This window comes from Athene noctua, chromosome 5 (assembly GCF_965140245.1).
Source record: "Athene noctua chromosome 5, bAthNoc1.hap1.1, whole genome shotgun sequence".
NCBI lineage: Eukaryota > Metazoa > Chordata > Aves > Strigiformes > Strigidae > Athene > Athene noctua.
This window is the reverse complement of record NC_134041.1, coordinates 14,361,697-14,379,164: the sequence shown is the minus strand read 5'-3', so window position 1 is coordinate 14,379,164 and position 17,468 is coordinate 14,361,697. Positions and strand designations below refer to the sequence as shown.

The 17,468-nt window shown below is 36.8% G+C and overlaps 1 protein-coding gene across 1 annotated transcript in view; it reads left to right on the top strand.

Moving 5' to 3' along the window:
- ADGRL4 (adhesion G protein-coupled receptor L4) overlaps positions 1-17,468 on the top strand; it is a 77,032-nt gene that overhangs the window by 38,980 nt on the left and 20,584 nt on the right. Inside the window, exons 4-12 of the mRNA XM_074906454.1 lie at positions 6,109-6,264; positions 6,788-6,858; positions 8,573-8,746; positions 8,840-9,023; positions 11,247-11,363; positions 12,472-12,665; positions 13,943-14,113; positions 15,618-15,821; positions 17,248-17,468. Of these exons, the coding sequence (XP_074762555.1) occupies positions 6,109-6,264; positions 6,788-6,858; positions 8,573-8,746; positions 8,840-9,023; positions 11,247-11,363; positions 12,472-12,665; positions 13,943-14,113; positions 15,618-15,821; positions 17,248-17,468 (1,492 nt within the window). The remainder of the gene's footprint in view (positions 1-6,108; positions 6,265-6,787; positions 6,859-8,572; positions 8,747-8,839; positions 9,024-11,246; positions 11,364-12,471; positions 12,666-13,942; positions 14,114-15,617; positions 15,822-17,247) is intronic.

Below are 17,468 nucleotides of genomic sequence, written 5' to 3'. Positions count from 1 at the left end.
TCTGGATATAAAATCCCCATAATTTGGACTGGTACAGACTTAATATTCAAGTTCAGGCCCACACTTCTTGCCCATAACACAGCAGCTGCCACTGCTTTCAGTAACGCTTCAATCTTGACTCTGCAATAATTTAAAATCACATGTCACAGTTTTAGATGATTAATATATAGTTAAGGTAACACAGAAATCCCCAGTAATCCATGTATTTATGTCATTGTTTCACTGATCTGTGAGCAAGGTGGTCATATTCTTTAAAAAAACAAAAAAAAAGCAGAGTGACAAAGTATTCTGCATTCAGGTCACTCTGGACCAACAAAATTCCCTATATGTTTGACCTACTATGCTCCAAATATCTTCTGTTTGGGGACTTTGGTTGGAATATTTTTGGTCATTTTTCAAGTCTGATCAAAAGCAATGAGCAAGATCAAGCAGTTATCCTACAGCCTGTGCCATCCATCAGCCTCTGTTTCTGTAATAGTTGGATGGAACATGTTCAAGATTACAGGGGAGGAAAAGTTCTCTGGAAAAATGTTATTTCTGAACAGCTATGCAATCCTTTAGGATTTCCTTTGAATGGAAGATCTGTAACTATTTTTCTTTTTTTCAAACTCCTGGTAATTTTCTCTGTATGTTGCAACAGTCCTCAGGGAATGGGAAAATGAGAAATAAATCTATTGCCCTTTACACCTTTATGCTGACTGTGTCTCATTCTAGATATGTCTCCTGTGAGCTCGTGAGTGCTGACAACCTCTCTTCTTACTGCTCTTACTATCAGCAGAATGGCTGCATATTAAGCCAGAAAGTGATCTAATCAACATTTCTTGCCCATTGCTCACATCCATCTGAAACATCCATCTGCTATATCCAGCCACTATGAATCGTTCTTAAATTAGCTGGGATTGAGACTGTTAGCACATTGAGCTGTAAATATTCTTGCTGTTTCTGTTCCAAGCTTTGATTTTTTACATTATGACATTTCCTCAGCGTCACAAGTTTTGTCTTCCAAGTTATTTCTCTGACTGTTCTCATGTCACTTTAGGTTTTTACCATTAGGTTGCTAACTTCTTCCCCCCCCCCCCCCCTTTTCTTTACTGGGCAAACTGATCTTTTTTTATCCTCTACTGGGGGTTAGTTTACCATTCTTCTTCTCATATTTGCAAATCCGTATGGGAGGAGCTGGGAGATTTCAAAACTTACACTGAAATAAAAAATTACCTGTGGGCACCTTTTCTCATTATACAAGCGTACCAATTACTTTACTAAGCAGTGAGTCCTAAAGACAACCTTCTGATCCACAATTAATTTTCTACTTTATCTGTCAGGGAAACCATAATAGGATATTTTGTACCCAATGGATCTGCTGCTCGAGGTAGTAGATATGACTTGCACACAAGCAGCTGACAGTAGTGTCTTCATGGTGTGCTACATGTAGCTGAAACAAACACTGAATTCGCGATTGTAAAGACAGTGCAAGTTATTCAATACAAATCAGAGGACAGAGCCACAAAGTATACATCCTACCAAATTGTATAGGGCCCCCAAATATTTTCAGATTCTGTAAAGTCTTAAGGCGTTTTTTTCAGCATATGTGCATGATGTATATGGCAGTAACTGGAAAAATACAGTAGTTGAAATTTGGAGGGAATGCCATCATGCAGCCTATTTGTTTATGCCATCAAACCGATCTGGAGTTCCCAGTGGTGCAAGTGTGGTACATCACTCTCTATGTGTGACACTCCATTTCAAAGTCCATGTGCATACACATGTGTGTTCCTCCCCTCTTTTGCTACTATATTAAACTTCCTAATACAAAGTGATTATAAATCTCAAGGTATTAGATCAAAAGAAAATTTCAGACAATGGTTTTGGGAAATGTCAGTTCACCCTTAATCCAACCACAATGTTGAGTTTCAAGTTGAGGGTCAGCAGTATTTCATCCATGTTATCAGGCAGAATTGGTGAAGAGAAAAACAATGAAATATGCAGATAGGAGAGGAACTGGGGGGTAGTAAGGGAGAAACAGAAAATGAGAAGGAGAAAGGAAATGGAGAAGGAAGAGGAATGCAGTGACGATGACATTTTTCTGCTGTCCTGAATGTGAGCTATTAAAATCTATTTACTGTGTAAAAGCCATGCTTTTTCCTTAGGCTTCACATTTTATTGAATGTTTGGCTGCAGATAAAAAGGTGAAATATAAACCTACTTTTTTTCATCCTGGTCAACAGAGTAAAAACATGAAAATGGCCATCTGTAAAATGAAAGTGACATCCTTGCCACTCTGCCTTTTCCAGGAACATGCTATTAGTTTTCTTCAGGTATTTCTGAGAGTAATTCAACCATTCTCCATCACATCCTCTTCTGTGACAGGAGTTGTAGAGTGGATGGGATATAGCATTATGCCATATTGCTAACTTTTCTTTCACCTGTGCCATTTGTAGGCTTTTTCATTTCCACTTTGTGTGTGCTGCTGCCTTCCACAGTATGGAGACACAGGGAGGGAACATCTAGTCCTTTGCAATTGGACTTTTCAATCACTTGCAAGCTACTAATAAGCAGAAGGCATAATGTAGACATCAAGCTGTCTTGACTGACTGGTGAAGAATCAAAGCGATGTAGGTACAATCCAGTAATTGGCAAGACTGAACATAATAACTGTTCTCAGTACTTTTAATTTAATTGGAATTTCCTTGCCTGCTGCAGTAAATGAGGAGTGACAAAGCACAGAAATAAAATAAAAGGTTATAAATCTATTTTCACACTAGCCTAAGTGGTGTTGGTGATATTATTTTTCTGATCGGAGCTATTATAAAAGCTTCAAAGTTCAGCTTCAGGATTTGTTTTGAATATTTACTAAAAGGCCAGGGCTTTTTGCAGAGCTATGGCAATGCTCTTCTGTTTAAAAAGCTGCTGTTCTTCAACCTTTGCTCAGGAATGTTGTCTGTGAAGACTGCTCACGCAAGCCTTGGCAGCCCAGTCCTGCTCCCATAGTAGATCAAGGAGGACAGTTTGAGATCCTCGCCCCAAAGCTCCAGTAAAATTGGATTGCTGAAAGCACTGACAAGCTGTTGTCCCTGTGTGGTCCAATTGCATATTCGGTTAAAAAGACATAACTACAAAATATAAAGAAACGAAAACCTACAGCTACTGCACACAGTATTTCAAAGCAGGAACTTAAAAGCAGCATTTGTGCAACTGTCACATATTGTTGGCTGCCCCTGACAATCTCATTGATTTAAAAGGGATACGAAGCTGATTAGTACCTTGCAAGATCAGGCATATTGCCTTTTAATTTTGTCATCCAGGAGATTTTTTTTTCCCCAGGAAACAGTAAATTAGATAGGCGTGATATGGACTCATTCCATACGGACAACTCAACTGCAGAAAGTCTATTTGCATATACTCAATAGGATGTCTTTATCAGACTTTAAATAGCCATCCTGTTGCCAGAGATGCACCTTGGTGCTTGAGCTGCTGCTGTTGTTTTGGTTAATCCTGACTTCTCATTAAAATCTCCATTATACTTAATACCTGACATAATTACAAAAGGAAGGGTAATTTGTGTGACTGCCCAATAATAAATGATTTACTAAACTAAATTTTCATGAAAAGCAAAATGTTATAATAATTTTGAAATAGCATCAGTAAAGCACATGGAAACCTGATACTTAGGAATGGTAGTCTGGAAAGTATTCAAATATTTGCTTAGAAATAAGTCATTGTAAGTTTTAGCAAAGCTCGTCATTTGCTGGTGGTGTAGCACTGCATGACATACTGAATATCTTGTTAAGTTGTACATGTCCATCTCTGTGTAGCTGACAAGGCTAAAGAAGGCTTTGGTATAAGGCTGGTGTGTGTTCTTGTTATACAAACTGGTATTGTCATGGCTTTCACCCTTGCCACTTCAGTTCATTCAAAGTTTGTCTGTCTTACACAGAGTCACGCAACATGGCACTGACAGGCACCCATTTGTTTCAAAAAGAGCTTTATAATTTACTGATGTGAGAGGTTATTTAAATGCCAAGCGTAAGAACTTTAGCCTTATGTCTTTAAATGACAGCATTAAATTATGAGGTAGCCTGTGTGTGGCACTATATCATGCTTTTTTTCACTCCTCTTCTTCACTTTTGCCAGGTTCATTGATGTATAACATGGTTAGCTCCATGACTATGAATACTGAGGTCACAGTAACCATACTAATACAATGCAAAACTCACTTCATTAAAGAGAAACATTTGCAGTTTGGGCTATTAAATATGGAAAGAAGCTATTTCCCTAATGCAGATAATTATAATTTAACCTCATACTTTAAACTTCAGTGCTTGCATCAACTCATTCAAACACAGAGCCTCCTTGGCGGCTCTCCCTGAAGAGCAGAGGTGGTTGTGCTGGAGAGGGCAAATGCAACTCCAGCCCCACCTCTCCTTCGTGTCTGCGCATGTGGGAATCTGAGTGGCTTTTCAGTGGGAGCTTCTGAACTCCAGGCTTTAAACACAGCATTTCAGATGCAAATCAGAACCGCAGCTCAGTGAGGAAAATAGGGATATAAAAGTGAGGCAGAACCTCAACCATCTTGAACCCCAGGAGGACATCTAGGAGTACAAGCAGAAGAAAGGGAGCTGGGGAATTAAGCACAAAACAGAAGAGGAAAAAAAAAAAAAAAGAAAAAGCATTCATCTGATTATTTATGGAGACTCTCTTTCCACTAGTAAAGAATGGTCTACAAAGTTGCCAAAACTGCTGTCCAAAGAGGCAGATGCCCCCCACGTTTCCTTCAGACATCTTTCTGCATTCCCTGGATATAACCACAGGCATGCAGTACATTTTTCCATTTTTCTACAATTTCTGTTTCTCTAGCAACCTTATTTCAGAGACATCATTGCTCCTTTTTGTTCTACTCCTTTTTGAAAACCACCAACAATTTTGTATCAAAATAAGAGTTCAAAAATAATTCCTAAATGCTAATAGTGCGTTTCCAGCCCCCTAAATCTGCTTGCTTTCTGTCTGTCTGCACAAAAGCCTATCAATTCAGGTAGCTATTCTCCTCGACTAATGGGTTAATAATTTCTTTTTCAGCAATTTCCTTCCCAAACTCAGTGTTGTGCCAGTTCTTAACTTAGGTTGTCTTCCTCTGTGGTTCATCCATTCCCCTCTCTACCTTTCCTTCAGTTCAGTTCTCAGACTGTTCCTTTAAATTTGCTCATGTATCACTTCTTCATTTTTCAACTCTTTTCGTCAGATATATACCTGTCCCAAAGCTGTTCACTTTTTTCTCCTTTCCAGCACAGCACTTCACAGTCCATTACTTCATTCTTCAGAATTATTTGGTGTTGTTCCCAGTTTACTTTCTCTGTTGAGTTATTTGATCTTTATCCTCAGCCAACCAAATAATGCAAAATAATCCCTATTGCAGCCAGGGAGTTAGTACCCAGCTCTCCTAAATTGATCAATTCATGGATTCCCTTACTGGAATTCATCAGATTTACTCTTGGACTGTGCCCCACCCAGTTACTGAACCTGCCTACCTAATGGCAAATTATTTAGAAGCACAAAAGCCATTTTAGGCAAATGTAAATTAAATATGGATTAAAAAAAAAGACATGCCAAGCACTTTAAAGGGCACAGATCTTAAATCTTAGATTAACGAGATGGATAGAGTGATCTTTTGTAGCATCTTTTTTAAGCCATGACTTAAAAGAAAAGGCTGCAGTTTCCTTTCTCTTTTCTGACTGAATCATAAGGCTGAGAAAATCTATTTAGTCTAATCTCTGGAAAATGGATTTCAGATGATTTGCATCATGCCGAGCATTTTGTTATGATAGAATTAATATTTACACTCATGGTTTTAAAACATGAACAATGTAGTATTATATAGTAATAAAAGTGGTGGTATAAAAATATGATCAATTATGATTTATCCTTCTAATCCCTAAGTATTATAATTGGCAGGTGTTTTGCCATTAAGTTTGCCTTTTTAGTTTTTGCTTTTTTTCATTCCATGAAATTTTATTATGAAACTGCTTGCAGTGTGCAGGGTTATTATCAACAAAGCAGCAAGGTGTTAGTCTGTAAATACTTAATAAAAAATTCAATTTCTCACGATATTTGCAGATGTAGATGAGTGCAGCAATGAAGGAACTGTTGCCTGTGGAGATCATGCAAAATGTGAAAACGTGGATGGAGGGTTTAACTGCTCCTGTAAGGAAGGTTATCAACCATCCACAGGAAAATTGCAGTTTAAGCCAAATGATGGCACTTCCTGCCAAGGTACATGATATTATAAAGGTTTATGTGTTATTATAGAGCTACATCTGAGTAACCCACCAGTGCCTCTTCATCTTCAGTTAGATTAATCAGCAAGACATGAAAAAGAGGCAAGGCAGTGGCATCTGCATTTCCCGAGAATAGAATCATTCTATAAATGTATTTTTACTAAACAGTGTGATGAAATCCATTTGAAATAATGGTTACATCCTCATAGTTGTCAGATCTGTACTCCTCTCTGTATATCCGAGACATCTCTTAACTTCACCCGTGGAAGTCCCAAGGAAAGAGGCCGAACCCTCTACCTGAGTAAAACAAAAGCTCAGAGTCCAATCCACTGCTGTAACTTTGACCAAGATAAAGTCTTAGTAGTTGTAGTTTGAGAATGGAGTGCTGTGTCTTATGTGCATAAATTCAGAATGCTGGTGGTTTGGGGAAATTACTTAGACAAGGGCTCTTACAGTGAGTATATGTTGAGCATTGATTAAACTACAATATATAATTAGTTTCTTTTTAATTTCTACAGAAAATCCGAAGACCAAGTGTGAGTTATACAAAGACTGTATAACTGAACATATTAATAGAACTTTAGCTGGAGTAAGTAGCATTGGTTTATAGATTAATTTCCAAATCCTTTAATTGTTTCTGTTCAAAACTGTTATTTCAATTATAATAGTTCTTAAGGAGCTTTTAACAAATGCTTGAAGCATACAATTGAACTTAAGCATGTTTACAGAAGTCCTTTTAATAATTTCAAATTATTTGAACTGGGTTGTATGTTCAAATCATGATAATAACTTGCTGGGAATCTGTGTGTTCTGTTTCCAGCGAAGTGAGTCGTGATGCATGAAAAATTCAGAAGTCTGGTAATCACTCAACTGTTTCTGTAATTTCTGAAGTTACACACTGCTGCATTTACTGATGTGCAATTATTTGCTTGTTCAGAGTGAAAGGCAGCAAGATAGCTTACAAAAGTAATGTCAACAAGTGACAAAATAGAAAATGGAGCAGTAACATCCTGGTATGCTAGTATATTTACTCCTCAAAGCATAGCAGGCAAAGTTGTACAGAATTTATAGACTCAAATACTCTGGACTCAGGACTGTTTTTTTTTTTTCCACCAGAAGCAGAGATTCCTGAAGCAGATTAAAAAAGTATTAATGAATTCACTATTCATTAGTCTACAGCTACAGTATTGTCTATTTTAAAAGGATAAATGAAAGCATAAATAAATTAAAATCAATTGTATATGTTTGCATTTTATGTTAAGCAGTTTGCTGAAGTTATGAGATTCAGAAAGATATTAAAGTCTTTCATTAACCTAGTGTAAGATATACATTGTACTAACATGCTTTCTATGTTAACCTGCAACATAATACATTATATTAAATATAATACATGCTTACCACATTTACATGCAAAGACATGGTAAATGCCACAGCAGGATCTTGGAGTGAAGGTTTTTTTAATACATAGTCAAACTAAACTTAAATTAAATACTTCAATTGTACGTAAATAACAGTGTGTCAGATTTTAGCCTGGTTTTTAGCCTGTGTTCTAGATCTATCCAGCTGCAGTCAAAGACAAAGCAAGCCTCATAAAAGCTGTTCAGCAGCAGAGACTACAGATCTTATAAATCAGGTGTTGCGGGGATGGGGGACGTAATGGATAAAATCTTATTAGATTTCAGTATTGTGAAGTAAGAATTTGTTTTCTTATTCAGCCATGAGACCGAAACTTGTAATCTTCATCTCACTCTCTCTAGCCTATTACTTTTTAAACTAATTGTTTTATGTAAATGCATTTAGCAGTTCATAAACTGAAGCAGTGAAGGTGCAATAGGCAGTAAAGTTTCACTAAACTATATGCTTCATAATCTGCATTTGAAAAAAAAAAAAAAAACACAAAATATACAAATATTGCCCATCTGCTCCCACCTCTTCAGCTAAAATTTAACAGAAAAGAGTCAACAGAGTAACCATATCACTGATATTTAATTGTTTTTGCAGAACATATCTTGGTTCATTTTGGAGCATTAGAATAAATTAAACTGCAGTAATTAAAAATAAAAAGTAACAATAGTACATGAAAATTTTAACTGTAGATGCTTGTTAGGGTTACACCAGACATGTATAACACCATTACTTTATAGGTCAACCTGTTGATTTAAATAGTGCCTTTCTTTATGTACAAGCATCTCAAAAGCCAGTATGTTCATTCACAGAAATCAGTCATTTGCATTGGGTTTGCTTTCATTTGCAGAAACGTGATTTACTTGTTTCATTAAGATGTAAGTTCTTGTGTTTTTCAGATTAGCCATTTAAAAACACCCCTAGAGATGCTGCAAGAAATTAATAAAAATACTTTGGGACCACTTTTACCTGTAGATGTGATTTCCTATGTTGAAGCACTATCTTATTCATCATTGAACACCATGCATTACTCTGCTTTTGACAACGAATCACTTCATAATACAACCATTAATGTGAGTGGATCCAAACCTTAAAGTCATGGGCGGTTTTCTTATTTTACAAATGGCATATGACTCTTCTGCTTAAAAATATTCTTTTATTTACAGGTTTTCGTTAACACTGTGAACAATTTTTTGCAAAAAGACAAAATTACAGTCTGGGAAGCTCTTCCTGTAGAAAACCAAAGACAGAGCCTGACTAAGCTGCTGCACACTGCAGAACAAGCGACACTTCTCATGTCACAGAACTTCAAAAAGACAACACAGCTAGATGCTAATACAAGTGACATAGGTAAGATAAAGAACATTAAGGTATACTTTAGATGTGGATTACTCTGAGGAATTTTTCAGCACAATTATGAAAATTAGAAATGGTGTTATGTGAAACACACAGGTGTTAATTTGTATGAGTTTCATAACTAACACCTGACTTTCAGTGTAGGTATAATTTTCAAAGTTTGAATGTTTGAGCTCAGATCCCAGAAAAAACTTGAGAGGCTGTGGAAAGTTTTCCTTTCAGTTTCTCTTTCAATCTCTCATTATAGTCATACTGTCACAGTGAATCTGGATTCATCTTCTATGCACAAAATTATCCTATGCACCTTATATGCATAAAAACATCAGTGGAATGAAATTTGAATTTGCTTTGTACAGATTTTTTTACTCTTCTTGGTTCAGTGAAGGTATTGTAAATGAGCTTGGAATAAAGATTATACCTCATCAGTCTGATCTTGACTGGCTTTTTTTTCAGAGCAATTTCTCATTTTAAGAACAGTTTCAGAGGAGAACTGATTAGTCTCAACTTCACCATTTTGCTCTTCTACCTTCTTCCTGCATGCCAGTGTGTTCACACCAACTGCTGATGATTTTCCTGTGGTAATAATAGTTTTACCATTCCTTCAGTGGAAGCAGAGTAAGGCTAATTCCAGCCGCTTTTGAAAATTCTAATACAGAAATGATGATTCCTTTGGCAGTGGCCACTCTTTCATCTTTATTTTTCTGAATGTATCCAAACTGTATGTGATCTGATTTCTTATTTTAGACTCAGTACAATCTCTTACTTGTTTGCTGTTTTATAAGATGACTTGATGAGAAAGAGTCCTCCTTTGGTCCTGAGGCAGGTCAAACCACCTGTTCTTCCCTCACCTTTCTGAAACTATATTAGCAAGAGAGAGTGGTGAAAAAACAGGGAGGGATTTGTTTCATGACACAAACTCTGTAGAAGCAGATTTATGTAGCGCAGAACACCTCTGGGTCTGCAGCAGATCCAGAGTGGTGCCAGGAGGTGGCTGTAAAGCCCCTGCTCCCCCACCACCCTGGCCAAAAGCAGAAGCTCTAGTGACAGCAGAGCCAGGGCCACTAAGGTCAAGACAAGAGGGTTTGGCTGCAGCCTCTGGTGGCAGTGTAGACAGCAGTCAGGCCAAGGCAAGAGAAAAAAAGCTGATAAAGAGAATGGGGAGGAGTTTCCATATTGAAAGGTCAATTATATTTTGGCTTGCTTTTGTTCTAAAATAGGAAACTGTGTGAGCTCTTGTCTAAATCGGCCCCAAGCACTAAAATTTTTTGTTACTGGTTTTCAGCATGATTTTCCACAGGGCTCATATGTGCCCCACACATCTATTCTGGGACAAGACCTACAACATTACCCCTCTTTCTCCACTGCTTTTTATGGTGCAAGCTCTCGAAATACAAGCTTTTCAAAACTCCAGCCTCAGAAAACTATTTCTTACGTCCTGACAAACATTTTCTGACAGCTGGTCTATTGAATAGCTCATATTATTTTTGTGTGCTGTGCTATAAGCAATGCAGATGGTCTAGCTTAGTGATATTCCTCCATCAGTCAAGTTTTAGATTTGTTTTTTGTTGTTTTGTTTTTTTTGTTTTTAAAAAAAGGCCTGATTGAGTTTTTTTTGTTCCCATCCTGAGTGATTGAAAGTCAGCACTATAATGAACCAAGTAAAGAGCTCAATGTCCTCTAATGTAGTTTTTGTCCTGAGGGGTGATGCTTGTTTGTTTGCTTTTTGACAAGACACATCATTATTTCACAGTGCAATGTGCATTTGGTAGCATGGATAGATAACTATAAAATATATACTTTTCAAAAATTGGCTTTTATCAAATGTTACTATTCAGTGGAGAATTTTATGCTTTGCTTTTTATAATTGTGATTTGTGGACCCTTTCAGAAATGCATTTTTAATAAAGCAATAGCTCTTCCTAAAGTAACCTACATTGTTCTTTCCAGTGCCTAATTTAATGCAAGGTAAATAAAAGACTATATTTTTCATGGAAAGAGTAAAAAGTATGAGAGCAAAATGTATGCATGGAAATAACAAAACACAGAGGTTTAAGCAAACATGCTATATTAATAGCATTTTTCTTGAAATATTTGGCACAATGATATATTCTTAAAATTTACGGTAATTATGCACTCTAATAGCACATTTATTAACCCAACTGTAAATTATGGTTGACTATAATGGAACTGTGATTTGTACAGTATTTTTCTTTTTCAGCACTCAAGATTTTTGCTTTTGATTCACACCACATGAAACACATTCACCCTCATGTATACACAGGGGGAGATTACATAAAGATCTCTCCAAAGAAGAGAGAGAAATCTCATCCTAATGGTAAGAAACAAAGATTAGCAAGTAGGTGGTTTAATAAACCTCTTGGATACACTTGTACCCACTAGTATATAACCAAATGTGCAGTTTACCAAGACTGAACTTCAACCCTGCTAACTACAGAGGAGTCAAGGTATTTTTATTACCCTCTCCTACTCCTTTATTGTCTCAAGACTGATATTTCTAACACTTCCAGTGGCACAGTGAGTATCTGGTGAAGTTTAACACTGAATATTGCTAACAGAGACCCAAACTTTATCCTTTTCTCAGCCATAGATCTACTGTGTGACTTTGGACTGCCCCCTCAACTCCCTGTGTTACTCCTTCAAAAATTGGTGCATCTTTTCTATTTAGAGAGTAGCTCGTTGGAGCAAGAACATGTATTCTTCAGTACAAAAACCAGCAGGGCCCAGATCTTGGCTTGGACTTCAGAGTGCTATAGAAATGGCTTACAACTACTATCATCACTAAAACCAAATAAATGTGTTTGAAGAGCTCTGGAATTAAGCCACCTAACCTAATAAACATAAAAAAGATCGTTTCAATCTTAATCTTCCAGCTAATCTGAATCTTACCACCTATTAGTACCCCAAAATGTGGTTTATCTTCATACCAGGGAGAAAAATTATGACATTTTTTCAGATCAGCACTGCATCCTAAAATACTTTTTCCTTCCTTTTTCCCTGTGTGTCTTCCATTCTGGCTCCACTGTAATGGAAGTCAAACCAAGCCAGGTACTTCAGAGAGGCCCAGCATTTACCCCAGGTCTGAGCCATTTTAGTTTGAGACCTGACACCACATGTGTAGCCAATTGCAGAACAGCAGCAACATATATTACTCTAGAAAAAATATTATATGCATATATCTAATTAGAATTTCCAACGTGAACACACATTTTTATTTCTAATGGCAGTTACATTGTTTTAAATAAAGCTATATTTCACTGTCTCTAAAACATTTTTATAAGTGTTCCACAAAGATTCCATCTGTTTTGCATATTTTATGCAATGGCAGTAATAATGTCTATTGTTTATTGTTTCCTTAATGTCTTCAATTTTGTTCTTCTATAAAAAACCCACAAACTACTAAACATGGTCTGTTTGATTGATAGGCACCGTTGCAGTTGTCTTTCTGCGGTATAGCAATATTGGTTCTTTGCTTTCATCGCCTAAAAACCGCTCCTTGAAAGATACTTCAGAGCAGAGGCAGACAGTAAGCTCATCACTTATAGCTGTTGCAATTAGCTCAAATCCACCTACGCTCTATGAGCTCGAGAAAATAACATTTACCTTAAAGTATGCCAAGGTAAGGGGTTTTTTTTATTATCAGCTTCAAATAAAACAAACAATAGCTAATTATTTTATGTGATGTAACCATACCTGCTGTGTATGATATATTGAGGCATAATTCTGTTGTTTGCTGATGTGAGTTTGTAATTTATTTCTCTAATAAGATTAATCTCAAATGTGACATCCTAAGTGCAATATACTAAACATGATACCGCTGAAAATTGCTGTGGGACTAACGCAAGGACAACAATGCCATCTTTACTGGTTTGTAGTATAAATAAAACATAGATTCCTGAACCAGAGACTGTTACAGGATCTTGACTATTCTGTATTTAAGTGGGTTTCTTTCTGAAATTTTATCAGATGGTTAAGCATGCATACTAAAAAAAGTGAAGAAATGTTTTAAAGTTAATGCAGAAAGTTAACCTGAAGTTAGGAGGTAATGGCAGAATCTATAGTACTGCAACTTGTTATTTCTCAAATGTGAACACACTTATTTAAAACTGAGAGTTTTACTTCCAGTATATATATTTTTTGCTGACTTCATTTGTATGTGAAGAATTGCCTTACACGGCACAAAGAATTATCAGAAACATAAGAAAGTGACTCTGTAGGGAGGTGGGCAGTGGAACAAGGTGTTAACCTTGGTTATGCAGCTTTTAAATTTGTTATTTGCCTTCTAATATTTGAGCTAGAGATCACCTTTATATAAATTTGCATATATTTATACAGCCTATAGTACAGTGGGGACCTTATCTTTGACTAGTGTTACTAAGTACTAACTGTAATAAATAATACTAATGGTCTTATTCATCGCTGTCATTGCACCTGATATAGCAGGTGTGATATGACCCTGGCTTTATCCCAGATTACTTTGTAAAATGCACAGAATAAGTCTCAGTTTTTGAACTGCTCGTTTGGAAGGGACTATGAGCAGGACAAGCAATGTGGCTGTAACCTTGGGGTTTAGTCCATGTTCAGCAGGTGCAGGTGTATATATAACAATGTTTTCAGTAGGTAAAAATTCCAACACCTTTGCAAGTGCCAGAAGGGTTCAGTAATCTGATTAGCCAACATGTTTGGTGGGGTGTTAGCTATGTGGATAAAATGCTTCCATCCCCAGCCATGTTTTTATTGCTTGGAATAGGCCTTGCAAAACGTGTTTTTTGTTTCCTAACCTTCCAATGGTAACAAGCAATTTTTAATGAATTGTGTTGGCTAACGTAAGAAAGGTCTCTTGATGGGTAATATCCTGCCTTTTGCCATCAGTAAAACATCTTGTTTCTGTTCCAGACTGCAGATAAAGATATTAAATGTGCGTTTTGGAACTACTCGGTAGACACAATGAATGGCAACTGGGCTACAGAAGGTTGTGAGCTGACACATTCCAACTCCACTCATATCTCATGCAAATGTAATCATCTGACTCATTTTGCTGTTTTGATGTCCTCAGGTGGCTCTGTTGTAAGTGCTATTTTAATTTAATGTTTTACCTGATACTTTTTCCTGTCTTCATTCCTTACGTTTTATTTCAGTGAAACTTAGGTACTTTTCCCCCTTTAGGTTGTCTCTTGTTTTTGTTCAGCAAACACACAATTTATTGTGCACAGAGCAAACAAAATTCCTCCCATATGTGTTTGAATTTCCTTATGTCCTTTCTGCAGTATTACAGAGCAGTGATGCAGCAAAGTATCTCGTTCCAAATACACAGTCTGTTGTGCTTATTTTTGGTGCATTGCTTTTAATTTTAAAACCCGCTTTAAGACTGCTATGGGATTTAACTGGCATTCATTGGTGGTCAGTAACCATATGGCCCTAAATTTCTCTCTCACAAAACTTTGCCACCCATTTGTCTAACCTTGGCATCATAAAATCTGCTTGAAATTCTCTCCTGAGAGTTTATAACAGCATAATCAATTTGAAGTTTATGACTATTAAACATGGATGCTCATGACCAGCACAAAACTGTGAGAATGACCACTCAGTTTATGTGCCTCTTAATATAAGAGAGGGCCCATAGATTTCCAGGGTCTGTATGGGGATCTGCAAGAGCTCAGGTTCTGCCTCAGGAGGCAGCTTTATAAGGTATCAGAACTGACAGCAAGCGGAGTATCAGCATGAATATACTGTATTGAGAGAGTCCTCTCACACTGTGAACTTCATGCTGATAGAGGCTGTTTCCTGGTTGCTAAATAGCATCCTAAGTCTTCAGTTCAAATTTAAAACCTCTGCAGGTACTTATATAGTTATTTTGAAAAGGAAGGCTGGGAGGAGAATAATCTCTGGTCCTTTATTTAGAAAAAAAAATTACTTGGATACATTTTATGGTCAACTGAATACTATCCTTATGCTGATGCACAGTCATGTGTTTCAGAGATTCTTTGTGCAGATACCAAGCAGCAAATACAACTGTATTCCTATACAGAAAATATTCACATCCCATATTAAAATAGCCTGTGTTTCTCTGGAGAATGCTCATGTTACATATCTGAATAGCATTTGTTTGAAGTGATTGTTATTTCAGAGTCTTGTTTTGATCATGTTGCAAATTCAGTTATTCAATTTTGCTTATCTAAGTCACCGCTGTGATAAGTCCTTTTATATTAGAAAATGTTCATGTCATATTAATATATGTCCTACTGTCAGTGTATTTGTCATTCACTAAAATGATCTGATTTTAAAATCATAATAGGAGATACTGATGTTAATAAAAAGTTTTGATAAAAAATATCTGAAAATGCAAGAGCAGGAATATATACAGTTCATTACTGATTTTCCCTAGAATTATATCTGTCCCACAAAAAAAACAATACTTTTTAGATTATCCAAAGTGTACATTTGCGGTAAAACTCTACAAATATTTTTGATTAATATTTTGTAGAAAAGAAGAAATTTATTATAGAATGAGGTCTTTCTTGAGAAAGTACAAAGCTATTCTTTTAAATATTATATTATAATTTTCCCCCAGGGTGTTACAAATTATAACATTCTTACAAGAATCACTCAGCTAGGAATAATTATTTCGTTGATTTGCCTCTCCATGTGCATTTTTACATTCTGGTTCTTCAGTGAAATTCAAAGCACTAGAACGACAATTCACAAAAACCTCTGCTGCAGCCTTTTCCTGGCGGAACTTATTTTTCTGATTGGAATTAATATGAACAATAATAAGGTGGGTAGTTTTCAGTTGTATCTTGATTTTGTGTTGTAAATAGACAATATAAGATGTGATTTTTCCATCTACTTCCAGTATTTCCTAGTATCAGTATGAATATTCTAGTGACAGTGACTTCCCAGGCTAGTAACAGAAAATATAAAATGGACGTTTAAAGAAGTAGAGTCTTCATCTGAGCTGGTGTATATTGACTTTGCTCTATGGGTTTCATTTAAACGTTGTCACTTTAACTGAGGCTGTGGTCTCAATATGTTTAGCATTTTCACTGTTCACATCTCTTTGGATGCTGTACAAAGCTACATTGGTGGCTTTCGGGATGACAAGTTTTCCCTACAAGCCAGGCCAGAGCTGCAGTCCCAAGCTGGCATTTACGATGTTGCACTGTTGGCTGGAAGACCCCTTTCCTTTCTGCATGTGAAGTCTTGAGCTGCCCTTGCTTTTCATACAAGTTTGGCTGTTGATTTTTGCACTTCATGTTAGTTTTAGGAAACCAGTTATGCATAAATTATTAGAATACTCCTACTATAAGTAGCTGAAAGGATTTTAAATTACTTGAAAAAATATGAGCTGCTATGCCTCAGGTAGTACTCCAGTACTGATTGATTGAGAAATATAATTTTGCAAACACTTTGTAGCAACAAACATTATTTCAGAAATAATTCCTTGTGATGCTTAATTACACTATTATCAAATTCATAAAAATGATCTTTGTCTAGATCAGAAAAGCATATAGACTACTCAGCTATAGCTGTGGGATCAACCTTGTCAATTTGTTTATACAGTTTTTCTGGGAATTCATGCACCGATGTCCTGGTTCAACTAGGTTAGGGGTAAGTTTCCCCAGCAGAGAGAGAGGGGGAAGGGATCTCCAGCCGGGTTATTCATACCATGCTGACGTCATGTCCAAGGGCGGGAAAATTTAGATTTTACTTGCTCCTTGGCTTTTTGGTGGCGGGCAGCTGCTCCGTGACCATTTTGCGGTATTTCTCTGTATATCGTTTGTCTTGTTCACTGTTATTGCTGTTTATTGTTGTTATCATTGCCACCGTTGTTGTTCAGATTGTTTATCACACCGTTGTATTAAATTTCTTATTTTAGCCCGGGGTTCGTGCCTCACTTCCAGCCCAACCGGCTGCGGGTGGGAGAGGGGCAACAGCAACGTGGTCTCCGCTCCCGGCAGGGCTTAAACCAACACAACCAATTTTAAAAGTTTAATTTAGTCTCTTTATTTTACCAGTTGCTACAGAAAACACTAATGAACAAGTGTGCTCATGGGTGTAGGCCAAGTTTTTGTCAATCAGCATTACACCTGGGCTATTGGACCACCACTTCAGAGTCACTAGGTTGCTGTGCTTATGCTGTTATATTAACCGAGGCATACTAATAGAATTATGACTCTTGCTTTCTCTGATTGAATTTCTAGCTCTTCTGTTCAATTACTGCTGGATTACTCCATTATTTCCTTCTAGCTGCTTTTGCATGGATGTGCATTGAAGGTATTCACCTCTACCTTATAGTTATGGGAGTCATCTACAACAAGGGTTTCTTGCACAAGAATTTCTATGTCTTTGGCTACGTCAGTCCAGCTGTGGTCGTTGGAATCTCTGCTGCACTGGGCTACAAGTACTATGGCACCACAGAAGT